A 25,782-nucleotide genomic window follows, 5' to 3' on the forward strand; every position below is an offset into this window, starting at 1 on the left:
CATACTCACCCTCTCGCCGGGTTCTCCTGGGGCTCCGGGGGGTCCCTGCGTCCCTGGGGGTCCGACATGCCCTGAGGGGGGGGGGAAGAGAGACATAGTAGCACCAGGGGGGGCGGGGAGGGAGGGTATGACAACAAGGTGTCTTGTGTCCCCCCCCCTTCCCCATAACATCACCCAAAGGTGGGGGGGGGGTGTATGTCTTACCGCAGGTCCCTCGGGACCGGGGGGGCCCTCCACCAACATGCCCTGTGGGAGGAGATGGGGGGCGTTAGGGGAACGGGGGGGGCGCAGCACTGGGAGGGCTGTCTCCAAGTAGGGGGGGGGTGTGTGACAACACACCAGTGATGTCACAATTTGGGGCGGGGGGGGGTACACGACACCTACTTACCGGTTCGAGGACGGCGGGTTCGCCCTTCTCGCCCTTGTAGCCCCTGACGCCGCGCACGGCCTGGGGGGTGGCAGACATGTAACCCCCCCCACGAGGGACCCGTCAGTGCAGGGCACGCCCTGGGGCCCCCCCCCCAACCCCGCCATGGGGGGGGTCTGCCCCCCTCCACCCCCCACCCCCCCCGTTAACGCAGCCTTCGTCGAGGCTGAGCTTAAAGGATGGGGGTTAAATCCCTCCCCCACCCCCCCCCCCAAAAAAATACATCCCACCCCCCCACAAAGGAAGGGTCAGGAAGGGGGGGATTTAACTTGGGGGGGGGGGGGTTGACACCCCCAGTTCAAATCCCAGCACCCCCCCGCGACGGTGGCGTGGGGGGGTGTGTGTGTGGGAATTACTTCGTCCCGTGGCGGTAATTAATGCCAGCACTGCCATTAATTGCGGGGGGGGGGGTGGGGAGGAGAGCATGAGTGGGGGGCAAAGCGCATGGGCAGAAGGAAAAGTGCGGGGGGGAGAGGGCGTGTGACGTCATACACGATGAGGTCACCCGCGACAATGTCACAAGCGACGATGTCACCCGCGGCCCCAGTGACATCACACCCTCTGCGAGGGTGAGGCCGTGCAGCGGGGACCCCCCCCCCCCCAAAAATGGGGGCGGGGGGGGGGTGGGATGACAGATACGGACTGGGATGGAGACGGGACAGACGGACACTCAGGGCACCACCACCACCCCCCCCCTTGACACCCCCCCCCCCCAAAAAAAACTTACACCCAACTCCTCGGGGTGCTCCCTATAGACGTACTCATACGCCCGGCCGGGCCCCCCATCCTCCTCCTCCTCCTGCCCCCCCCAGGAGAGATGACGTCAATGGGTGGCCCTGGGGGGGGGGGGGCGGGGGGCACCCCCCACCCCACCCCGTCCCACAGCAGGGAGGGGACCCCAGGGGTCTGGGGGGGGGGGGGATGTTGGAGTGCCCCCCCCCCGGGTGTTACCTGCGCCGGCCCCATCTCCTCCCAAGAGGCACCATCGGGGTCCCGGGGGGGTCCCGGGGCGTAATCTGGGGACGTTGTGGCCCCCCAGGGCTCCTCGGGGGGGAGCAGCCCCCCATCCTGGGTGGGGTGGGGAGGGGGGAGAGGTCAGGGGTGAGCTGGGGGTGGGGGGGGGACACGATGACGCCACATGGACGGACAGACGGACAAGCCAAGCGATGGATGACGGAGACACACAGCCGGGGGGGGCTTGGGGGGGGGGCATTAGTAGGCGACTCCCCAAAAAATCCCACCCGGATCGTTTTGGGGGGGGACGACGACAAAGCGATCGTGGAGGGGGGAGGTGAAATTTTTTGGGGGGGGGGACGACACAAAGCAATCGTGGAAGGGGGAGGTGAATTTTTTGGTTTGGGGGGGGGGATAAGCAAGAGAAATAAAGGCAGGAGGGGGGGGCTGGAAAGGCCTCCCCCCCTACTTTATTTCCATGGCCGGACGGATTCGGGATTGCTCTCTACCTGCTGGTAGCTGTTCCCTTGACTCCGGGCCCCGTTCCGGGGGGGGGACACCCCCACGTCCCCCCCCATTTTGCTGATTTGGGGATAACCCCCGTTCCCGAAGGCTTTGCTTTTCCCGGGGGGGGTTTTGCCGTCGGCGGGTGCCGTGTTCATCACGCCGGGGTTTTTCGGGGCCCTGGGGGGACCCTTGGGGTAGGGGCCGGGGGGGTTCTAACTCCCAACGACCGCGGCGAGGAAGAGGATGGCGGCAGCGATGATGAAGAGGCGGCGGCAGCGACACACACGCACACACACGCAAAGCCACCCGAGGGGGGGGGGGGGGCGGAATTTTGGGGGAGGGGGGAGACAAAACACAAAGCACCCGGTGTGAGGTCCCCGGGGGTGGCATAAGACGGCGGGGGGGGGGGACACACGACCTGAGGTGACCACACACACATGCACCCCCCCCAGCTTTCCCCATTGCCTTCCACGCTCCTGGTTGGGTTTTTTTTTGGGGGGGGGGGGCTGCGAGACGATCGGGACGGACAGACGGATGGACGGACAGATGGATGGACGGACAGACGGACAGACGGGACACTCCCCCCCCCCCCCGCCTCCCCCCAGTTACCTTTTCGGGGTCCCCCCCCGGGGGGGGCCCGTCCTCGCTATGAGTGTAGTAGTAGGGGTACTCGTAGTACTCCACCCTCCTCGGAGTACTTGGGGGGCGGGGTGAGGGGGGGGGACATGACGATGTGGGGGGGGGGGGGGGGGCGATAAGAAGATAACATCACCGAAACGCAGCCATTATGGGGGGGGCCACACACACACACACCGGGGACAAATGTCCCCCCCCCCCAACCCCATCCTCAACCCACCCTGAAGAACTCCCCCCACCAGGGAGGTGCGTGTCCGCGCCCCCCCCCCCCCCAAATTTTGTCCCCCCACACACACATTGGCACCCGTCGCCGCCCCCCGCCCCCCATATCCCACGTTCCCCCCCCCCCACACCTCTTGGCGCTGCCGGGGGGGGTGGCTCCTGCGCCTGGGGGGGGCCGCCGTCGTCCCCCCCGGCGCAACGGGGCGCGTAGTGCTCGCAGTAATCGAACGCCGCTTGGGGGTCACCGACGACGAGCAGCTGCTGGATGTCGCCCTGAGGGGACACGCGGGGGGTGTGTGTGGTGTAAATATGGTGACCCCCCCCCTCCCCAAAATCGACACCACACACACACACACACACACACACCCCCCACCACCCCAACCATCCCCAGCCCCACCTGGAAAACCTCCTCGTCCAGGATGCGGGTGCCGAAAAGGGTGATGCCGCGGGTGTCGAGGAGGGGGCCGGGCGCTGCGGGGAAGGGCCCGCGTCTCCCGCCGCCCGCAGTCCACCAGCAGCGTCGCCGCCCGCCCGCTGACGCTCAGGGCCACCCGGTGCCACCTGCGGGGACACGAGGAGGTGGGTACGGGACCGGCGGAGGGGGAAGGCGCCCACCGGCCCATACCCACTTGCCATCGGCCAAATCGACCCCCCGGAAAAGGGGATAATCCTCGGGGGGGGGGCGGCCGTGTTGGTCCTCGTAGAGGAAGAGGGGCGAGCGGCCTAGTTCCAGGCCCAACTGCTGGACGCCATCTTGGTTGTAGATGGAGAGGAGGAAGGCCTGCACGCCCGGTTTGGCTTTCACCAAGGTCATGATGGAGAAATCCTCCGGGAATTTACCTGGCGGGGGGGGGGTCAGTAGACTCAGTGCTTGAGCACGGGTGGTCCTTGAGTCCCACCACCCCCCCCGCCACACACACGCACACACCCCCCCCCGGTTTTGCCCCCCGTACCGGCGAAGAGCTGCCGGGTGGGCGCGCTGAGCTGCGCCTGCCGCGTGATCCGATAGGCCGCGTCGGAGCCGGCGCCGCGTTGGGAGCAGAATCCCGGCACCTTCTTGACGCCTTCGGGCAGGGAGTGGAGCTGGAGGATCTTCAGCACGTCCACGGGTTCTCCTGGGGACGGCAGGGGACACGGTAGGGTGCGGGGTCCCCTCGGTAGACCCCACGCTCCCCACGCCACCGCCGGCACTGGGAGCGGAGTCACCGGTGCTGTTGGGTGCTGTGGGACACTGCGGGGTGCCACGGGAAGTCCTGGGTGCTACAAGGTGCCATAGGATGCTCTGGAGTGCCATAGGGTGCCATGGGGTGCCTATGGCACATAGGGTTCCCTGGGCACTGCAAGGTGCCATAGGATGCTCTAGAGTGCCATAGGGTGCTCTGGGCACTGCAAGGTGCCATAGGGTGGTCTAGAATGCCATAGGATGCCATGGGGTGCCATGGGGTGCTCAGGGCACTGCAAGGTGCCACAGGACACTCTAGAGTGCCATAGGGTGCCATGGGGTGCCATGGAGTGCTCTGGGCACCACAAGGTGCCATAGGGTGGTCTAGAGTGCCATAGAGTGCCATAGGGTGCCATGGGGTTCCCTGGGCACTGCAAGGTGCCATAGCATGCTCTGGAGTGTCATGGGGTGCCATGGGGTGCTCTGGGCACTGCAAGGTGCCATAGGGTGGTCTAGAGTGCCATAGGGTGCCATAGGGTGCCATAGGGTGCTCTGGGCACCACAAGGTGCCATAGGGTGGTCTAGAGTGCCATTGGGTGCCATAGGTTGCCATGGGGTGCCATGGGGTGCCATGGGGTGCCCCGGGTACTGCTGGGTGCCAATGGACACACCATGGGGTGCCTTGAGGGGCCTTCAGGTGCCCCAGGTACTGCTGGGTGCCATGGGGTGCCACGGGGTGCTGTGAGGCACCATGGGCTGCCCCAGGCAGGGGGTAGGGTATAATGGGGTGCCCCACACACTGCAGGGTGCCGTGAGGTGCCATGGGGTGCCTTGGGTTGTCCCAGGCACTGCTGGGTGCCATGGGGTGCCTTGGGGTGCCATTGGGTACCATCACAGGCTGTTCCAGGCACTGCAGGGTGCCATGGGATGCCATAGGGTGCCTTGGGGTGCCATGGGGTGTCCCAGGCACTGCAGGGTGCCCACGGATGCCATGGGGTGCCTTGGGGTGTCCCAATCACTTCAGGGTGCCAATGGATGCGCCACGGGGTGCCTTGGGGGGCCTTGAGGGGCCTCAGGGTGTCCCAGGCACTGCAGGGTGCTATGGGGTGCCATGGGGTGCCTTGGGGTGTTCCAGGCACTGCAGGGTGCCCATGGATGCACCACAGGGTGCCATGGGGGTGCCTTGGGGGGCCATAGGGTGTCCCAGGCACTGCTGGGTGCCCATGGGGTGCCTCAGGGTGCCTCGGGATGTCCCAGGCACTGCAGGGTGCCCATGGATGCACCACGGGGCGCCACGGGGGTGCCTTTGGGGGGCCATAGGGTGTCCCAGGCACTGCAGGGTGCCCATGGATGCACCACAGGGTGCCACGGGAGTGCCTTTGGGGGGCCATAGGTTGTTCCAGGCACTGCAGGGTGCCCATGGATGCACCACGGGGTGCCAAGGGGGTGCCTTTGGGGGGCCGTAGGGTGTCCCAGGCACTGCTGGGCGGCCTGGGATGCCATGGGGCGCCGTGGGCTGCCACAGAACCACAGAATTGCCAGGGTTGGGCTGCCGCCGGGTGCCATGGGGCGCCGTGGGGCACCGCAGCCGTGTGCCCATCACCTCCCCGTATCCTCCCCGCCTCAACTCTCCAAATTCCGCTCTCCCTCCTGGGACGCCCCATCAAGGGCGGCTTTGTTCGGCCCCCACCGGCACCGAGGTGTGTGGGGCCAGGGAGTGTGTGTGGGGGGGGAACGACGACAACATGATTCTCACCGGCACCACCACCAGACCCCCAAGTCCCCCCCCCAACCCCTACACTGTCGTTCCCTCCCCCCCGCCCCAACTCCCAGCCCCACTTTCCCCAGCAGCTGTAGAACCCATCAGGGGCAGCAGCCAAAGCACCGGGGCCGTGGGGTGGGGGGGACGGACGGACGGACGGACGGATGGATGGATGGATGGACGCCATGTGTCCCCCCCACACACACCCCGGTGAACAACCCCCACTTCTCCTCCTTCCCCCGCCCCAACTTTGAGCCCCCCCCCCCCATTCCCAATGGGACGCGCGGCCATGGGGTCCCAGCCACGTCCATCCCTCCGTCTGTCTCCCATCCCCCTCCATCTTCCCCCCCCCAAACCCTCCCCCCCCCCCCCCCATTCCCGGGGCCTGCGTTTCTCATCAACCCCATCACCGTGGCACGGGCCTCGTGTCCCCCCCCCCACCCCTTACCCCCCCGCCCTCCACAACTGGGCCATACTGGGGGCACTGCGGCGGGGAAGCTCGCAGCGCCGTGTTACAACCCCCCCAAAAAAAACCACCCCTCTGTGCTCCCCCCGCCCCCCGTCACAGTTCTCCAGCCGGGAATGGGGGGGGGAGATGCCGAAGTTGCGTCCCCCCCCCCTCTCTCTTCCTCGCCGCCCGCAGCGTTGGCCCCCTCCCAGTCCGGCCAGCACAGAGGCACCTTTCTTTTACTGGTGACGCCGGGCGAGAGGAAAAGCCATTACGGGCGCATAGCTCAATTCCCGGGGGGGGGGACACACGTGGGGCCCCCCCTACCTTCTCCCGGCCCCACTTATCCCCACGGCGTGGGGGTCATCGTCCCCAGGCACCCGCCATGGGGTGGGGGGTAAAGGTTGTCCCCGAGGATGGGGCCCCGGTACCCCACGGTTGGGTGCTGCTGATGTGGGGGGGGCAAGGGGGGGGGGGCGTGTCTTGGGTGCTCCCTGGAGACCCCCTGGGTGCTCCTGGACTTCTGGGTCCTCCCCAAGACCCCCAGGTCCTCCCCAAATTCCTGGGTCCTCCCTGAAAACCCCTTGGGTGCCCCCCCCCTCCCCGAGACCCCCAAGTCCCCTCCAGACCCCCAGGTTCTCCCCAGACCCCCAGGTGCTCCCCTGAGACCCCCAAGTCCACTCTGGATTCCTGGGTCCTCCCTGGAGACCCCCAAGTCCTCTCCGGACCCCCACATTCTCCCCCAAGACCCCCAGGTCCTCTCTGGAAACCCCCAAGTCCCCCCCAGAGACCACCCAAGCCCACTCTGGACTCCTGGGTCTCCCCTCCCAGACCCTTTGGGTGCTCCCTCCAGACCCCCAAGTCCTCCCCAGACCCCCACATTCTCCCCCAACCCCCGGGTGCTCCCCCCGAGACCCCCAGGTCCTCCCCAGATCCCTTGGGTGCTTCCTCGAGACCCCCAAGTCCTCTCCTGAGGCCTCCAGGTCCTCCCCAGACCCCTGGGTGCCCCCCTGAGACCCCCAAGTCCTCCCCAGACCCCCACATTCTCCCCCACCCCCCAGGTGCTCCCCACAGCCCCCCCCAGACTCCTGCCCCCCAACCCCAGACCACGAAGCACCGAGGGGCAGGCGGTGGCGGGGGGGCTCAGCCATGGGGCGTAGGGGGTTGAGGGGGGAAGTGTGGGGCAGGGGAAGGTGTTGGGGGGCGGGGGGAGGGAGGGGGGATGAAGCTGCCTCCGACTGATCCCGGCCCAAGGAATTTCCAGCGGCTGCTGCCAGGCCGGGAGCGAGTGGAAAAAGAGCCGGAATCTGGCCGGGAACGCGGCACCGGCTGGCAAAGCCATCGGCAGGAGGGGGCGGGGGGGGCGGACGGGGGACAAAGAGGGGGGGACAAGGATATGGGGGTCCCTGGAATGGGGGGGGGGGAACACAGACACAGACACGGGGGTCCCCTCGCTGTGGCGGGGCTGGGGACGGAGGGACGGACGAAGGGATGGAGGGACGGACGGAGGGACGGACGAAGGGACGGACGGGGTCCCCGTCACCCCCCGGGGGTGTCATGAAGGTGGGGGGGGGGGAGCGAGGGGTGTCCCACCCCCCCCCCCAGGACCCCACGGCCCCCCGGGGACGGATGGCAGCGGTGTCATTGTCACCGTCTGCGTCTCTCGCCCCGTCCCCCCCCCCCGCCCCCCCCCCAGGGGTATAAATAGCCCCGGAGCCGCCCGCGGTGGCCACGGGGCTAAAAATAGCCCGGGTGGGACGGTGGCGGCCGGGGTGTGCCGCAGCCAGCCCAGTACGGCCCAGTACACCCAGTTACGCCCAGTACACCCAGTAAGCAGCCCGGCAGCTGCCAGTGCTGCACCCCTCCCCAATCCCAGTCCCGTCGGATCCGCCCCCAGTAGCCCCCAGTTCAGTCCCAGTATCTCCCAGTTCAGACTCCACGCAGTTCCAGTGTCCCCACTGCTCCCGGTCACCAGTTCCCAGCAAATCCCAGTTACAGCATCCCTGCAGTTCCCATCTCCCAATTCCCACTTTCCTGAACCTCCCAGTATCTCCCAGTTCCCGTTCTCCCAGGACCTTCCAGTTCTCCCAGTTACAGTTCCCAGGTATCGACCCAGCTGCGTCTCCCAGTTACCACCACTGGGATCTCCCAGTGCTCCCAGTATTGACTCTGCGGTGCCTCCCAGTTAGAGCCCGGCAGCATCCCCTGGTGCTCGGGTGCTGCACCTTCCCAGTCCACCCAGTGCTCCCAGTCACATCCCCTGGCACTCTGCGCTGTGGTTCCCAGTTCCCCCAGTGCTCCCAGTACTAGATCCCAGTAACAGCTCCGAGTCGGCGCCCAGCAGCATCCCGTGACGCTCCGCAGTGCACTTCCCCAGTCCCCCCAGCGCTCCCAGTAACAGCTCCCAGTAGCAATCCCTGGCGCTCCACACTGCATCTCCCCAGTCCCTCCCAGTGTTCCCAGTAACAGCTCCCAGTACCGGCTCCTGGCAGCATCCTTGGTGCTCCACGCTGCATCTCCCCAGTCCCCCCAGTACCGGCTCCCAGTCAGTGCCCAGCAGCATCCCCCAGTGCCACCAGTAACCCCAGTCCCTGCACCCAGCAGCATCCCGGGGCACTCCGAGCTGCATCTCCCCAGTGCTCCCAGTCCCCCCAGTGCTCCCAGTACCAGCACCCGGCAGCATCCCGGGGCTCTCCCAGCTGCATCCCACGAGTCCCCCCAGTGCTCCCAGTGCCCCCAGTCCCAGCACCCAGCAGTGTCCTGGGGTGCTCCAAGACGTGTACTCCCGGTCCCTCCAGTGCTCCCAGTACCAGCTCCCAGCAGCATCTTCCCAGTCTTCCCAGTATCCCCAGTGCTCCCAGTCCCACCTCTCATTCCCAGCACCCAGCAGCATCTCGGAGCGCTCCGAGCTGCATCTCCCCAGTGCTCCCAGTCCCCCCAGTTCCAGCAACCCGGCAGCATCCTGGAGCGCTCCGAGCCGCATCCCCCCAGTGCTCCCAGTTCCAGCACCCAGCAGCATCCCGGGGCGCTCCGAGCCGTATCTCCCCAGTGCTCCCAGTTCCTCCCAGCGCTCCCAGTACCAGCTCCCAGTTAGCGCCCAGCAGCATCCCGGGGCGCTCCGAGCCGCATCCCCCCCAGTGCTCCCAGTTCCTCCCAGTCCCAGCAGCGTATTCCCAGCCTCCCCAGTCCCTGTACCCGAGCCACGTCCCCGCAGTGCTCCCAGTTTCTCCCAGTCCCAGCACCCGGCAGCATCCCGGCGTGCTCCGAGCCGCCTCTCCCCAGTGCTCCCAGTCCCGCCCAGTGCTCCCAGTCCCCGCTCTCATTCCCAGCACCCAGCAGCACCCCGAGGCGCTCCGAGCCGCATCCCCGCCAGTGCTCCCAGTTAGCGCCCAGCAGCATCCCGGGGCGCTCCGAGCCGTATCTCCCCAGTGCTCCCAGTTCCTCCCAGCGCTCCCAGTACCAGCTCCCAGTTAGCACCCGGCAGCATCCCGAGGCGCTCCGAGCCGCATCTCCCCAGTCCCCACCAGTGCTCCCAGCACCCCCAGTACCAGCCCTCATTCCCAGCACCCGGCAGCATCCTGGAGCACTCCGAGCCGCTCCTCCCCAGTCCCCACCAGTGCTCCCAGTTCCTCCCAGTCCCAGCAGCATATTCCCAGTCCCCCCAGTGCTCCCAGTCCCAGTACCCGAGCCGCATCGCCCCAGTGCTCCCAGTGTCCTCAGTAGCAGCTCCCAGCACCTGGCAGCACGCTGAGGTGCTCCAAGCCGCATTCCCCCAGTGCTCCCAGTTCCTCCCACTCCCAGCTCCCAGTTAGCACCCAGCAGCATCCCGGGGCGCTCCGAGCAGCGTCTCCCAGTGCTCCCAGTTACTTCCAGTCCCAGCAACCCGGCAGCATCCCGGGGCGCTCCGAGCTGCATCCCCCCAGTGCTCCCAGTACCAGCTCCCAGTTAGCACCCAGCAGCGTCCCGGGATGCTCCGAGCCGCATCTCCCCAGTCCCCCCAGTCCCCCCAGTACCAGCCCTCATTTCCAGCACCCAGCAGCGCCCCGGAGCGTTCCGAGCCGCTCCTCCCCAGTCTCCCCCAGTGCTCCCAGTCCCCCCCAGTCCCCCCCTAGTCCCAGCCCCCAGTCCCAGTAGCATCCCGGAGCACTCCCAGCCTCTCCTCCCCAGTCTCCCCCAGTGCTCCCAGTTCCTCCCAGTACCAGATCCCAGTCCCAGCACCCAGCAGCATCCCGGAGCGTTCCGAGCCGCTTATCCCCAGTCTCCCCCAGTGCTCCCAGTTCCCCCGCACCGGTCCCACCTGGGGAGGGGGAGGCGGCGGTGGCGAGCCGGACGCTGGCGATGGCGAGCCCGAAGAGGGCGAGGGGCAGCGCGGGGCGGCGCGGGGCCATGGCGGGGCCGGCTCCGGTCGGCGGCTCCGGCTGCTCCCGCCCGCGTTCGGGCCCCGAGTGAGTCCCGGTCCCGCCGCTCGCCCGGCCCCAGCCCCGCCGGCCCCCCCCCCCCGGCCCGCCCCGGCCCGGCCCCCGGGGCTGCCCCGCTCCGCCCCCGGGTCCCCCCGGTTCCACCGCGCCGGCCCCGGACACCCCCCTGGGTCCCTCCCGCTCCGCCCCCGATCCCCCCCCCCGGTTCCACCGGTCGCCCCCCGGGTCCCCCTGGTTCCATCCCCTTGGTCCCCTCTGGTGCCCCCGCTCCCCCCCGGTTACACCCCCTGGTCCCCCCCGGTCACACTGGTCCGCCCCCGGCCCCCCCCCCCCCAGTTCCAGACCCCTGGTCCCCCCACTCCCGGTCCGCCTCCGGTTCCAGCCCCTTGGTCCTCCCCGGGCCGCCCCCGGACAACCCCCCGGACCCCCCCCCCCCCCAACCGGTTCCATCCCCCTGGTCTCCCCCCGACCCGCTCCGCCCCCGGTCACCCCTTGATCCCCCCCGGTTCAACCGGTCCGCCCGCGGTTCCGGCCCCTTGGTCCTCCCCGAGCCGTCCCCCGACACCCCCCGGGCCCCCCCGCTCCCCCCCTGGGTCCCCCCTCCCCAGTCCCACCGGGTCCCCGTCCCCCCCTCTCCCCCCCCGCTCCGCCCCCTGCCCCGCCCCCCCCAAAGCCCAGCTCGGCCCCGGCCCCAGAGCAGCCCCCCCCCCCCCCCCCAATCCTGTCCCCATCCCATGGCCCTGTCCCCATCCCACATCCTCATCCCGTGTCCCCGTCCCCATCCCGTGTCCCTGTCCCACACCCCTGTCCCCATCCCACGTCCCCATCCCACGTCCCGTCCTCATCCCACATCCCTGTCCCGTGTCCCTGTCCCCATCCTACATCCCTGTCCCCATCCCGATCCCATGTCCCTGTCCCACACCCCTGTCCCCATCCCATGTTCCTGTCTCCATCCCACATCCTCATCCCGTGTCCCCGTCCTATATCCCTGTCCCCGTCCCACGTCCCCATCCCACATCCCTGTCCATATCCCTGTCCCCATCCCGATCCCATGTCCCTGTCCCACACCCCTGTCCCCATCCCATGTTCCTGTCTCCATCCCGTGTCCCCATTCCATGTCCCCATCCTATATCCCCGTCCCCATCCCACATCCCTGTACCTATCCCATGTCACATGTCCCCGTCCCACATCCCTGTCCCATGTCCCCGACCCCATCCCGTGTCCCCGTCTCATGTCCCTTTCCCCATCCCGTACCCCCCTGCTACATCCCTGTCCCTATCCCACGTCCCTGTCCCGTGTCCCCGTCCTACATCCCTGTCCCCGTCCCACATCCCCATCCCGTCTCCTTGTCCTCGTCCCCGTCCCCGTCCCACATCCCTGTCCCCATCCCATGTCCCTGTCCCCATCGCTGTCCCCATCCCGTGTCCCTGTCCCCGTCCCAAAGCCTGGTCCCCTCCCCTGTCCCCATTCCATCCCCTGTCCCCTTTTCCTGTCCCCGGCAGGCAGGAGCAGGCAGGGGGCAGGCAAGGGGAGGCAGGGGCAGGCAGGGGCAGGCAGGGGCAGGCAGGGGAGGCAGGGGGCAGGCAGGGGGGGAGGCAGGGGCAGGCAGGGGCAGGCAGGGGCAGGCAGGGAGCAGGCAGGGGGCAGGCAAGGGGAGGCAGGGGCAGGCAGGGAGCAGGCAGGGGCAGGCAGGGGGAGGCAGGGGGCAGGCAGGGGCAGGCAGGGGCAGGCAGGGAGCAGGCAGGGGGCAGGCAAGGGGAGGCAGGGGCAGGCAGGGGGAGGCAGGGAGCAGGCAGGGGCAGGCAGGGAGCAGGCAGGGGGCAGGCAGGGGCAGGCAGGGGCAGGCAGGGAGCAGGCAGGGGCAGGCAGGGGGCAGGCAGGGAGCAGGCAGGGGGCAGGCAGGAGCAGGCAGGGGGCAGGCAGGGGCAGGCAGGGAGCAGGCAGGGGAGGCAGGGGCAGGCAGGGGCAGGCAGGGGGAGGCAGGGAGCAGGCAGGGGCAGGCAGGGGGCAGGCAAGGGGAGGCAGGGGGAGGCAGGGAGCAGGCAGGGGCAGGCAGGGGGAGGCAGGAGCAGGCAGGGGGAGGCAGGGGGAGGCAGGAGCAGGCAGGGACGTGGCAGCACAGGCCCCCCCCCCCCCGCCCCGGCCCCATTGCGGTCCCAGCTCTGGCCCCGGCCCAGCCCCAGACACTCGGCCCCTTCAGCGGGACACAGAGCCCCCACTGTCCCACCGCGCCGGGGGGGGGGGGCGGGCAGTGTCCCCCCCCCACCCCCCCACCAGTGGCTATTTCAGAAACTGGTTATTTGACCCCAAAATAGCTGCGGGGGGGGGGGGGGGAAGATAGGGGGGGTGTTGGGGTATGTGAGGGGGGTCCGTGTGGTTGGGGGGGGGGGCCCTGTTCTTGTGGTTGGGGGGGGAGGGGAACCTGTGGTGGTGGGGGGGGGTCCCTATAGTGGGGGGATCCCTATAGTGGGGAGGTTCTGTGGTTGGGGGGGTTCCTACTGTGGGGGGGGGGGGGTGTCCCTGTGCCTGGGGGGTGCTCCTGTGGTTGTGAGGGGGTCCCTACAGTGGGGGGGCTCCTGTGGTTGGGGGGGGCCTATAGCGTGGTGGAGTCCTGTGGTTGTGGGAGGGTCCTATAGTGGGGGGGGGTCCCTATAGTGTGGGGGGGGGGCCCAGTGGTTGTGGGGTTCCTGTGGTTGGGGGGGTGGGAACCTGTGGTTGGGGGGGGGTTGTCCCTAAAGGAGGGGGGGGTGTCCTTGTGGTTGGGCGTGGCTCCTGTGGTTGGGGGGGGGGGGGGTTGGAACCTGTGGTTATGGGGGGGTCCCTATAATGGGGGGGGGTTCCTGTGGTTGGAGGGGGGTTCTCTATAGCGGGGGGGCTCCTGTGGTTGGAGGGGGGTTCTGTGGTTGGGTGGGGGTCCCTCTAGTGGGGGGGCTTCTGTGGTTGGGGGGGGGGTTCTGTGGTTGTGGAGGGGGTCCCTATAGTGGGGGGGCTCCTGTGGTTGGGGGGGCCTATAGTGTGGTGGAGTCCTGTGGTTGTGGGAGGGCCCTATAGTGGGGGGGGGTCCCTATAGTGGGGGGGGGGGGTGTCCCAGTGGTTGTGGAGTTCCTGTGGTTGGGGGGGTGGGAACCTGTGGTTGGGCGGGGCTCCTGTGGTTGGGGGGGGGGGGGGTTGGAACCTGTGGTTATGGGGGGGTCCCTATAGTGGGGGGGGGGGGCCTGTGGTTGGAGGGGGGTTCTGTGGTTGGGGGGGGTCTCTATAGCAGGGGGGCTCCTGTGGTTGGAGGGGGGTTCTGTGGTTGGGGGGGGTCCCTATAGTGGGGGGGCTCCTGTGGTTGGGGGGGGGTCCCTATAGTGGGGGGGTGGGAACCTGTGGTTGGGGGGGTCCCTATAGTGTGGGGGAGTGTCCCTGTGGTTGGGGGGTTGCTGTGGTTGAGGGGGAGGTCCCTGTGGTTAGGGGGCTCCCTGGGGGGGGGAGTGTGCTATGGGGTGCCCCCCTCCCCCAAAACAAGCCCCCGAAGCCCCTTTCGGCGACTGAGAAGCAGCAACTTTTAATCACTGAAAATCCAAAGCAGTTTTGGGGGGGGGGGGGGCAGAAATGGCGAAGGCGAATAAAACCACGTGGGGGGGGGGGGGGAGGTTTCGGGGGGGGGAACGGAGCTGTAGGACCTACAATAAAAACAAAGCCCCCCCCCCCCCCTATTTTTTCAGCGGTCCCAGGGTGGCCCCCGCCCCCCCCCCCCCCCCCAAACCCCGGTACCTGCTGCATAGTTGGGGGGTGGGAGGCAATTCAAAGTGCTATCAGGTGCCTGAGTGGTGGTGGTGGGGGGGGCCATGGCGGGGGGAGGGAATAGGGACCCCCCCCCCACCCTGGGACACACTGTTATGGGGGGGGAAGGTTTTTGGGGGGGGGGGGGTGGAGGGGGGGCCCACAACCACCCCCGGGGGAGCATGATGTGGGGGGTGGTTATTTTACAAGAGGCCGAAGTGGGGGGGGAGGGGACAACAACATGGGACACCCCCCAAAATCCTTCAGGGGGGGTCCTGCTGCCCCCCCCCCCAGTTTTTTGGGGGGGGCCACAATCACCCCTGGGGGGAGCGCGATGGAAGGAGGGGGGTTTATTTTACAAGAGGTCGAGGGGGGGGGGGAAACCAATATGAGACCCCCCCAAAATCCCTCAGGGGGGTCCTGCTGCCCCCCCCCCCCGCCTTTTTCGAGGGGGGAGGGGGGCCCGTAACCACCCCCCAACCACCCCTGGGGGAGGGCGATGTTGGGGGGGGGGGTGGTTATTTTACAAGAGGTTGGGGAGGGGGGGTGTGTGTGGATGGAAACAACATGGGACCCCCCCCCACCCCCCTCCCCAAATCCTTCAGGGGGGGTCCTGAGCCCACCCCACCCCCCGCCCCTTCCCCTCCCCCCAATTTTTTTTTTTTTGGGGGGGGGGGGGGGGGGGAGGGGGGTGTCTCAGGAGAGCTGGTGGGGGGCTTCGAGCATCTCCATGAGGAAGGTGTCGATGGGGGTGTCCCCGATGAGCTTGAAGAAGAAAAGATGCTCCAGGCATTTGAGGCCGATGGAGCGCAGGGCCGGCAGGCGCAGGAGCAGCTTGGCGAACCTGTTTTGGGGGGGGGGGGACGGGGGGGGGGGACAGAGGGACGGAGGACGGAATAATTACCAAAAGGTTCGAAAACCCCCCCCCCAGCGTTTTTCCCCACATGAAGGTAGAAAAATCACAAAAAAAAGCTCGGGAGGACAGTAAGGCGAGGGAATCCGCTCCGGCTATGATTCCCGCCCCCCCCCCGCCTCCCCCCCCCCCCCCGCCCGCAAAGCGCAGAGGGAGGAGGGCGTTAAGGCTGGAAATTCCACGGCCGAGCTCGGCCGTAATCCAGCGCTTTCCAGGGAAAAGGGGATTGGGCCGACGGAACCGATAAGCTGCGGCCTTCGTTACCCCCGAGCCGACGGTTTTGTTCCGACGTTGACGAAAAACACCGTCCTCGGCACAAAGCTCGGCTCCGTAGAACGGTGTTCAAACGTCAAAACGCGCCTCCGGCCCCAAGGCTGCCCGACCTCCCCCCTCTGGAGCGGGCGCCCTGAATTTTTCGGAAACTCCGCCTTTCGATGGGAGGCGCGAGACTTTTGACGCCAACCGTAAGGAAGGTATTCAGGACTTAGAGGCGCTCAAATTCCCCCTCGAAGGTAAAAAATAGGATAAAAAAAAAAAAGAGCCCAGGAAAGGGGGGATACGAGGGAAGACGCCGTCGTGAACACGTCAAGGAGGATTCCGTCACCATCCACCTTTGACTCCCGGGACCAGGCGACGGGGCTGAGCCTTTCTTCCCCCCGCGCAGGGACACCTTTGGGTAAGACTTCCGACTATACCGAGCGCTTCCTCGGGAAACTTAAGAAATCCCGGAATCCCAGAATCGTCGGGTTGGAAGTGACCTCTGGAGATCATCCCGTCCAACCCCCCCCGCCCCCGCCAGAGCAGGGTCACCCAGAGCAGGCGGCGCAGGAACGCGTCCGGGAGGGTTTGGAATGTCAACGGAGACGGAGACTCCGCCACCTCTCTGGGCGGCCCGTGCCAGGGCTCTGCCACCCGCAGAGTGAAGAAGTTCCTCCTCGTGTTGAGGTGGAACTTCCCATGGTCAAGTTTGTGCCCGTTACCCCTCGTCCTGTCGCTGGGCACCACTGGAAAGAGCCTGGCCCCATCCTGACACCCCCCCTTGAACTATTTACAAGCGTTGATAAGATCCCCCCTCAGCCGTCTTTTTTCCGGACTGAAGAGACCCAAATCCCTCAGCCTTTCTCCATCAGAGAGATGGTCCATCCCCTCGGCATCTGGGCAGCCCTTTGCTGTCCCCTCTCCAGCAGTTCCCCGTCCTTCTGGAACCGGGGAGACCACAACTGGACCCAGCGCTCCAGATGGGGCCTCCCCAGGGCAGAGCAGAGGGGGAGGATGAACCTCCCCCCACCTGCTGGCCATGCTCTTCTTGATGCCCCGCAGCGTGCCACTGGCCTTCTCGGCCACCAGGGCCCATCGCTGGCTCATGGGCGTCATGGGTTGTCCACTGGGACTCCCAGGTGTCTTTTGGCCGAGCTGCTCTCCAGCAGGTCGGCCCCCAACCTGGCCTGGTGCAGGGGGGGGTTATGTTATTCCTCCCCAGGTGCAGCGCACCCTACGCTTGGCCTCGTAGAACTTCACGAGGTTCTTCTCCGCCCAACTCTCCAGCCTGGATGGTGGCACGGCCTTCTGGGGCGTCAGCCACCCACCCCCCCCCAGCTTTGTGTCATCACCAAACGTGCCGAGGGTGCCCTCTGTCCCTTCCTCCAGGTCATCGATGAATATATGGAAGAGGACGGGACCCAGCACTGACCCCTGGGGAACACCACTCCTCACTGACCTCCAACTAGACCCCGTGCCCCTAATCACCACCCTCTGAGCTCTCTCTTCCAAGCAGTTCTCCATCCCCCCCCCACCATCCATTCATCCCCCCCGCACTTCCAAAGCTTCCCTACGAGGACGCTGTGGGAGATCGCCTCGAACGCCTCGCTGAAGTCAAGGCAGACGACATCCACCGCCCTCCCCTCATCTCTCCGTCCAGTCACGCCATGGTAGAAGGCTATCGGATTGCCCAGACATGATTTTCCCTCGGTGAATCCATGTTGACTACTTCCGAGAGCTTTCTTTTCCTCCACGTGTCTTGAGATGACGCCCAGAACGAGCTGTTCCAGCATCTTTCCAGGGATGGAGGTGAGGGTGACCGGCCTGTAGTTCCCCGGCTCCTCCTTCCTGCCCTTTTGGAAGACTGGAGGGACGTTGGCTTCCCTCCAGGCCTCAGGCACCTCGCCTCTTCTCCGGGACCTTCCAAAGATGATGGAGAGCGGCCCGGCAATGACTTCCGCCAGCTCCCTCAGCACTCGCGGGTGCATCCCATCGGGATATTGTGGATATCTAATTGATCCCTCACTCGATCCTCCTCAACCAAGGGGAAATCTTCCCCTTTCCCCGTTCCTTTCTCCAAAGTCTGGGACGCCGGAGGGCTTGGGCCGAGCAGTAAAGACCGAAGCGAAGGTGGCATTCCATAACTCCGCCTTCTCCGCATCCTCTGTCCCCACGGCTCCTGCCTCATCCAACAGCGGGCCCACAACTTCTCTGGTTTTCCTTTTGCCTCCGATATACTTGAAGAGACCCTTCCCGTTGAGCTTGACATCCCTCGCCAGGTTGAATTCCGAGGAGGCCTCGGCTTTCCTCGTTCCATCCCCGCCTAATGGCGGAGCCTCCGACCTCTGTCTCCCACCGGCTTTTCGATCCGCCCCCGCTGTCCCTCCATCTATAACGCCACCGAGGGCCTGAGAGCGGCCGCGCTCGTTCGGGAAGCACGACTAGACCGAAGGCGCCCTCCGCCATTAGCGCGGGGGGAAAATCGTTAACGGTTTAAGAAATTAAACACGACCGGGCTGACGGCGGGGAATCGGGCATCGCTCGGAATTTAAAACCCGGCCGCACTCAGCCTCCCGCCTCCGGGGAGGAGCGGGAGAACGCGAGGGGGGTTATTTTGTGCCAAAACTACTTTGCTTTTTGACGCGACGCGGCAGGGGGGGCTTTTGATTGCAGGGGGAGGGGGGGGGGCCACACATAATTTACACACACCCCCCCCCCCCTTCAAATCCCCCCTCCCTACCTGCCCTGTTGCTCCGGATACTTCTGCTTGCAGTAGGATTCCAAGGAAGCGTAAACCTTCTCCCGCAGCAGCTCCACCTCGGCAGGGTTGGAAAGGCCCTTGGCGTCTGCGGGGAGGGAAAAGGGGATAAAAAAGGGGGAGGGGGGCACTTAGGGACACACTTACTCCCCCCCCCGCCCCATAAGTCCCCCCTCCTCGCATGCTTCGTACCCGGATTGAAGAGGATGATGGCGCGAAGGCAACCCAGCTCCGTCTTATCCATCCGCATGTCCCGCATCTTGGAGACCAGCTCGGTCAGCACCCTGTGGGGCAGGTGCGTGTGGGGGGCGGGGGGGGGCAAAAACCCTCCATGGGGCAGATCCCCTCCTGCAGCCCCTCCCTCCCCCCCCCCACCCCAAACTCCCTCCATGGGGCAAATCCCCACCTCTAGCCCCCCCAAAAACCCCTCCGTGGGGCAAAACGCTCCCTCTGGGGGGCAGATCCCCTCCTGCAGCCCCCTAAAAACCCCCTCCATGGGGCAAATCCCCACCTGTAGCCCCCCCCCAAAAAAACCTCCATGGGGCAAATACTCCCTCTGTGGGGCAGATCCCCTCCTACAGCCCCACAAAACGCCTCCATGGGGCAAATACTCCCTCTGAGGGGCAGATGCTCTCCTACAGCCCCTCAGAAACCCCCTCCATGGGGCAGATACTGTCCTACAACCCCCAGAAACACCCTCCATGGGGCAAATCCCATCCTGTGGCCCCCCAAAAACCCCCTCCATAGGGCAGATCCCCTCCTGTAGACCCCCAAAAAAACCCTCCATGGGGCAAACACTCCCTCTGTGGGGCAGATCCCCTCTTCCAGCCCCCCAAAAACCCCCTCCATGGGGCAAATCCCCACCTGCAGCCCCCTAAAAAACCCCTCCATGGGGCAAATCCCCACCCGTAGCCCCCCCAAAAAACCCTCCATGGGGCAAACGCCCCCTCTGTGGGGCAGATCCCCTCCTCGAGCCCCCCAAAAACCCCCCTTTCCGGGGCAGATCCACCCTGGGCACCACCTCCGTAGGGTACCCACGTCCCTCAGACCAGCTCGGTCAGCACCCTGTGGGGCGGGGGGAAAAAAAGGGTGTGGGGGGGGTATAATTTGGGGGAGAGGGGTAACTATGAGGCCTAAATGCCCCCCCCCCTGCCCCACACCTGTCGAAGATGGCCCCCACGCCGGCGCTGTGGGCGCTGTTGCGGTGGACGTGGAGGCCGGTGGCCAGGAGGATGCCGTCCTTGACGGAGATGGAGCGGTGGGAGAAGGAGGCGATGAGCAGCTCGTTCCAGCCTGGGGGGGGGGACGGGGGACGGGGATGACACACGGACGTTAGACCCCCCCACCCCTCCCCATGTCAGCCCCACACATCACCGTGGGGCTGACATCCCCCCGCTCCCAACCTCGCCTGGCCCAGCCCGGCCCCATGGCGCCACTGAATACACTCAGGGAGCCCAAAATGCGCCCCCCCCGCCAAGGGGCAGACACTCCCTCCTAGTTCTCCATGGGGCAGACACACCCCCTCAGCCCCCCATGGGGCAGACGCTCCCCCTTCCGCCCCACATTGTCCCCTCTAACCCCAAAGTGCCCTTTCCATGGGGCAGGTGTCCCCCCTGCAGCCCCCCCTCGGGGTATCCCCAATGTGGGGCAGATGCCTCCCAGACCACCCCCCTACGTGGGGCAAATGCCCTCCTGGACCCTCCAATGTCCCCCTCCATGGGGCAGATCCCCTCCTGTGGCCCCCCAGAATCTTCCCCATGGGGCAAATACTACCTCTGGGGGGCAGACCCTCTCCTGCAGCCCCCCAAAAAACCCTCCATGGGGCAGATCCTCTCCTGCAACACCCAGAAACCCTCTCCGTGGGGCAGATCCCCTCCTGTAGCTCCCCAAAAACCCCCTCCATGGGGCAAATCCCCACCTGTAGCCCCCATAAAACCCCTCCATGGGGCAAACGCTCCCTCTGTGGGGCAGATCCCCTCCTGCAGCCCCCCAAAAACCCCCTTTATGGGGCAGATCCACCCTGGGCACCACCTCTGCAGGGCACCCACCGCCCTCAGAAGACCCTCCACACCCCTAATGTGGGGCAGAAAAGTCCCCCATCCCCCACCCGTAAGACGCCATGGGGCAGCCCCCCATCCCTCCTCACCCGCCCGCAGGAGGATGACTTGGTCGTCCAAAGGCAGGTCGGAAAAATGGGGGATCCTCTTGGCCCACTCCACCAGGGTGAAGAGCTGCTTGTCGGCGGCCTGGCAGATGTTGGTCACCGGGTCATTGGGCTGATGAGGATGTGGGGCAGGGGGTGGACACATCAAGGGGTCAGCGAGGTGGTTCGGACCCTCCCCCCCCCCCCCGCCTTCCTCCTCGTGTTCCGCCCCACCCCCCCCCAACCACAAAAACTCACCGAGCTGCCCCCGCTGCCGTCCACGTTTTGGTCCGATTTCTGCTCCACCGCCAACTCGGCCTCCAAGATCTTCTCCACCGGCATCTCCTCGTTGGCGTTGACCCCCAAGTCGCCGTCGCCTTCCTTCTCCTTGCCCCGCTGGCGCTCCTCCTGCACGGCTATGGGGGCGACAACAGTCAGGGGGGAGGGGGGGCGTTCCGAGGGAGTCCATAACACGTCTCCCAGTCTTCCCAGTTACCTTCCCGCTTCATGCCGGTGGCCAGGCACTTCTGGTAGCGGCAGTACTGGCAGCGGTTGCGTTGGCGTTTGTCCACCACGCAGTCCTTGTTGTCGCGGCAAGTGTAGGTCAGGTCCTTGCGGATGGTCCGTTTGAAGAAGCCTTTGCAACCCTCGCAGCTGTACACCCCATAATGCTTCCCTGGCGGGGGGGCGGGCAGGAAGAGAGAGAGAGGTCAACTGGGCGCCCCCCAACCTGCAGGATCCCCAACTTCTCCTCAGGGTTGGGGAAGGTTGAGTGGCCGGCCCCGTGAACGTGGCGCTGGGCTTCTGTGGGCCATCTTGAGGAGGAACGAGGTGGCCCCGGTATTTCACCGTGGGGAAGATCAAGGTGGCCTCGTCCCCCATGTCCCACCTCAAAAAGAACCAAGGTGGCCCCATACCCCATCCCAAGAACGACCAAAGTGGCCCCATATCCCATCCCTAAAAGGACCAAGGTGGCCTCGTCCCCTGTGTCCCACCACAAGAAGGACCAAGGTAGCCCCAAACCCCATCCCAAGAAGGACCAAAGTGGCCCCAAACTCCACCCCACAAAGGACCAAGGTGGCCTCATCCCATGTCCCACCACAGAGAGGACCAAGGCAGCCCCAAACGCCATCCCAAGAAGGACCAAGGTGGCCCCATGCTCATGTCCCACCCCAGAGCACCCAAGTGTCCCCATACACCACGTCCCACCACAAAAAGGATAAAGATGTCCCCATCCTGTGTCCCACCCCAGAGAGAACCAAGGTGGCCCCATATCACATCCCGAAAAGGACAAAGGTGGCCTTGTCCCCAGGTGTCCCCAAGTCCCACGGAGACCCCACAGAACACCAAGACGTCCCCGCAGGGACCCCGCAGGTGTCCCAGTGCCCCACAGGGACCCCATGGAGGACCCAGCTGTCCTGGTGCCCCATAGGTTGCCCCCCAAAGAACCCAAGTGTCTCAGGGACACAAGCGTCCCCACAGCGACCCCCTGGAGGACCCAGTTGTCCCAGTGCACTACAGAGACACCACGGAAGACCCAGATGTTCCCACAAGGACGTTGCAGAGGACTGAGGTGTTCCAGTGTCCCACAGAGGACCCAGGTGTCCCAGTGCACCACAGGGACGCCAGGCAGGACCCAGGTGTCCCTGCAGGAACCCATCTGGACAACCCAGCTGTCACAGTGATCCACAAGGCCACCACAGAAGACCCAGAAATTCCCACAAAGACCTTACAGAAGACCCAGGTGTCCCAGTGTCACGCAGGCATCCCATGGAACACCCAAATGTTCCCACGGGGCCACCACAGAAGCCCCAGATGTTCCTACAAGGACATTACATACGGTCCAGGTGCCCCAGTGTCACACAGGGCTACCACAGACTACCCAGGTGTCCCCTCAAAGCCACAACAGAAGCCTCAGATGATCCCACGAACAACTTGCAGAGCACCCAAACATCCCAATGTCACACAGAGGCCCCATGGAAGACCCAGATGTCCCCATGGGGCCACCAAAGAAGCCCCAGATGACCCCACAAAGACCTTCAATGAACACCCAAGTATCCCGGTGTCACACAGGGATCCTGTGAAAGATTGAAATGTCCCCACAAGGCCACCACAGAAGCCCCAGATGTTCCCACAAAGACTTTACAGATGATCCAGGTGTCCCCGTGCCACACAACGATCCCGTGCACCACCCAACCATCCCCACAGAGCCACCACAGAAGCCCCAGGTGATGCCACAAAGACCTTACAGAAGACCCAAGTGCTCCGGTGTCACACAGGGACCCCACGGAAGACCCAAATGTCCCCATGGGGCCACCAGAGAAAATCCAGATGTTCCTACAAGGACTTTGCCAAGGACCCAGGTGTCTCGGTGTCACGCAGGGACCCCATAGAACACCCAAATGTCCCCACGGGGCCACCACAGAAGCCCCAAATGATCCCACAAAGGCCTTACAGAGAACTCAGGTATCCCGGTGTCACACAGAGATCCCATACAACACCCAAATGTCCCCACATGACCACCACAGAAGCCCCACGTGTTCCTACAAGGACCTTGCAAAGGACCCAGGTGCCCCGGTGTTACACAGGGACCCCACGGAGGTGCCAGATGTCCCCACAGGGCCACCAAAGAAGCCCCAGATGATCCCACAAGGACCTTACACAGCACCCAAATGTCCCGGTGTCACACAGAGATCCCATGGAAGACCCAAATGTCCCCGTGGGTCCACCACAGAAGCTCCAGATGATCGCACAAAGACCTTGTAGAGCACCCAGGTGTCCCAGTATCACACAGGGATCCTGCAGAAAATCCAAATATCCTCATGGGGCCACCACAGAAGCCCCAGGTGACCCCACAAAGACCTTACAGAACACCCAAGTGTCCCGGTGTCAGACACGGACCCTGCACAAAACCAAAATGTCCCCACAGAGCCACCACAGAAGCTCCAGATGTTCCCGCAAAGCCCTTCCAGAGCACCCAACTGTCCTAGTGTCACACAAGAACCCCATGAAAGACCTAAATGTTCCCCCAGGGCCACCACAGAAGCTCCAAGTGAGCCCACAAAGACTTTACAGAAGACACAAGTGTCCCGGTGTCACACAGGGATCCCACGGAAGACCCAAATGTCCTCATGGGATCACCACAGAAACCCCAGAGGATCCGACAAGGACCTCACATAGCACCCAAATGACCCGGTGTCACACAGAGATCCCGTGGAAAATGTAAATGTCCCCATGGGATCACCACAGAAGCCTCAGATGTTGCCACAAAGACCTTACAGAAGACCCAAATATCCCAATGTCACACACGGATCGCACAGAAGACCCAAATGTCCCCATGGGGCCACCACAGAAGCTCTAGGTGATCCCACAAAGACCTTACATAGCACCCAAGTGTCGCGGTGTCAGACAGAGATCCCGTGGTACACCCAAATGTCCCCCCAGGGCCACCACAGAAGCCCCAGATGATCCCACAAAGACCTTCCAGAGCACCCAAGTGTCCTGGTATCATGCAGGGATCCTGCAGAAGACCCAAAAGTCCCCACGCGGCCACCACAGAAGCCCCAGATGATCCCACACAGACCTTGCAAAACACCCAAGTGCCCCGGTGTCACACAGGGCTCACACAGAGATCTCATGGAAGACTCAGACGTCCCCACAATGACACCACAGAAGCCCCACACGTTCCCACAAGGACTTTGCAGAGAACCCAGGTGTCCCAGTGTCACGCAGGGATCCCACGGAAGACCCAGATGTCTCCACAGGGCCACCACAGAAGCCTCAGATGATCCCACAAAGACCTTCCAGAGCACCCAAGTGTCCTGGTGTCACGCAGGGATCCCGCAGAAGACCCAAATGTCCCCACGGGGCCACCACAGAAGCCCCAGATGATCCTGCAAAACCTTGCAGAACACCCAAGTGTCCCGGTGCCCCCCCCCAAGGATCCCCGTGGAGCCCCCCAAATGGCGGGTACCTGAGGAGCGATCCCCGCAGATGGCGCAGAGGCGTTTGCCGGCCACGCCGGGGCCGTGGGGGTGACATGGGACGGCTCGGATCCCCAAGGGGGGCTTGACGTCATCCGAGCTGCTGACGGGGTGCAGCCCCGAGAGGTTGACCGTGGAGTTGATCTGCGAGAGGATGGGTGGGGGAAAAAGGTGGGCAACACCAGTGGGACACCCCGCCCCTCCCTTGGCTTCTTCCCACCCCACGCCCCCCACCTTGGGGGGTTGCCCCCTTACCTGGGGGCTGCTGACGGGGCCGTAGGCGATGGCGGGGGTGGCGGGGAGGCCCGGGGAACCCATGGAGGAGCTGATGACGGGGAAGGGGGAGCCCAAGGCGGCGCCGGGAGAGTTGAGGGAGGACGTCATGGCCGAGCCGATCATGGAGGGGGGGTGCAGGGGGGCCGACGGCTCCGGGGGGGGCGGGGAGGCGCTCAGGGATGAGCTATCGGGGCTCCGGCAGTCTGGGGGTGGGGGGAAATAGAGGGGGGGTGGTGGTGAGGGACCCCCCAACTCCATCCTTGACCCCACCAGTCCCTGCACCCCCCACTCCTGGCCAGGCCTGAAGGCCCCCCCCCAAGTGTGGAGCCCCCCAGGTGCTGTTCTGCATGCCCCACCCCCCCCAGCCCCACCTCAGGACCCCCCCAACCCCTAGATCCACCCCCAGCCCCAAGATCCCCCCCAGAACACCCAAGATTCCCCCCCCAACTCCAAGATCCACCCCCAACATCCCTCCCCCCAAGCCCAGGATCCCATTCCCACCCCAACCTGTAACTCTCCAGACCCCCAACATCACCTCATGACCCCCCCAAACCCACAAGCAGCCCCCCCAAACCCCCCTTTTGCACCTCTGCCCCCCCCAATCCATGAGCTTCCCCCCCACAGCCCCGCCTTTGCACCCACAGCCCCCCAACATCACCTCAGGACCCCCACACACACCCAGAAGCACCCCCCAAAACCCCTTTTACACCCCAAAGCCCCCCCCCCCCAAACACACAAGCACCCCCACTCCCAGCCCCCCCTCACCTCAGGATCCACCCCAACCCATAAGCACCCCCCCAAACCCAGAAGAACCCCCCCCAACCCCACAAGCACCCCCCAAAGCCCTCCCGCACCCCAACCCCACCCCAGGCCCCCCCCAAACCCCCTTTCCCTCCCCCTCTCCCAGCCCCCCCCTCACCTCAGGGTTCCCCCCCCCCAATCCCTATGGCTGCCCCTCCCCCAACGCTAACCGCGGTCGCTGTCGCCCATCCCGCGTTGCCGGGGGGGCTCCGGCCTCTCGGACCGACCGACCCCCCCCCCCCCGCCGCCGCCGCCACCGCCGCCGCCCCCCCCCGGGCTCGGCCTGCTCCGGGCGCCGCCGCCTGCGGGCCCCACCGCCCCACAATGCCCCGCGCGGCTCCCGGCATCC

At 65.7% G+C, this 25,782-nt stretch overlaps 2 protein-coding genes across 4 annotated transcripts; both read right to left on the bottom strand.

Moving 5' to 3' along the window:
• Positions 1 to 5: 5 nt before the first annotated feature.
• On the bottom strand, positions 6 to 10,543 carry LOC128901602 (collagen alpha-1(XI) chain-like). The gene is given in 12 exon segments (XM_054183672.1): positions 6 to 71; positions 205 to 246; positions 389 to 448; positions 1,155 to 1,226; positions 1,379 to 1,495; positions 2,498 to 2,585; positions 2,910 to 3,019; positions 3,144 to 3,209; positions 3,211 to 3,307; positions 3,376 to 3,586; positions 3,700 to 3,861; positions 10,416 to 10,543. Coding segments are annotated over 12 exon segments (1,182 nt in total). The 5' UTR covers positions 10,507 to 10,543.
• A 3,932-nt stretch (positions 10,544 to 14,475) lies between these two features.
• Positions 14,476 to 25,722, bottom strand: RXRB (retinoid X receptor beta). 3 transcript variants are annotated; one of them, XM_054183780.1, is made up of 10 exons: positions 25,604 to 25,637; positions 24,612 to 24,835; positions 24,347 to 24,500; positions 20,870 to 21,049; positions 20,632 to 20,789; positions 20,377 to 20,506; positions 19,391 to 19,523; positions 18,423 to 18,514; positions 18,213 to 18,318; positions 14,978 to 15,145 (listed from the first exon to the last, which is right to left on the bottom strand). In XM_054183780.1, exons 1-10 carry the CDS (start codon positions 25,620 to 25,622, stop codon positions 14,998 to 15,000), a joined length of 1,344 nt encoding a protein of 447 aa, XP_054039755.1. In that variant the 5' UTR covers positions 25,623 to 25,637; the 3' UTR covers positions 14,978 to 14,997. The 3 variants fall into 3 exon arrangements, with proteins under 3 accessions (XP_054039756.1, XP_054039753.1, XP_054039755.1); XM_054183781.1 differs by lacking the exon at positions 18,423 to 18,514 and having other exon boundaries at positions 14,476 to 15,145; positions 20,377 to 20,476; positions 25,604 to 25,722; XM_054183778.1 differs by lacking the exon at positions 18,423 to 18,514 and having other exon boundaries at positions 14,483 to 15,145; positions 25,604 to 25,715.
• Between the last annotated feature and the right edge of the window lie 60 nt (positions 25,723 to 25,782).

This window comes from Rissa tridactyla, chromosome 27, assembly GCF_028500815.1.
Source record: "Rissa tridactyla isolate bRisTri1 chromosome 27, bRisTri1.patW.cur.20221130, whole genome shotgun sequence".
NCBI classification, from domain to species: domain Eukaryota; kingdom Metazoa; phylum Chordata; class Aves; order Charadriiformes; family Laridae; genus Rissa; species Rissa tridactyla.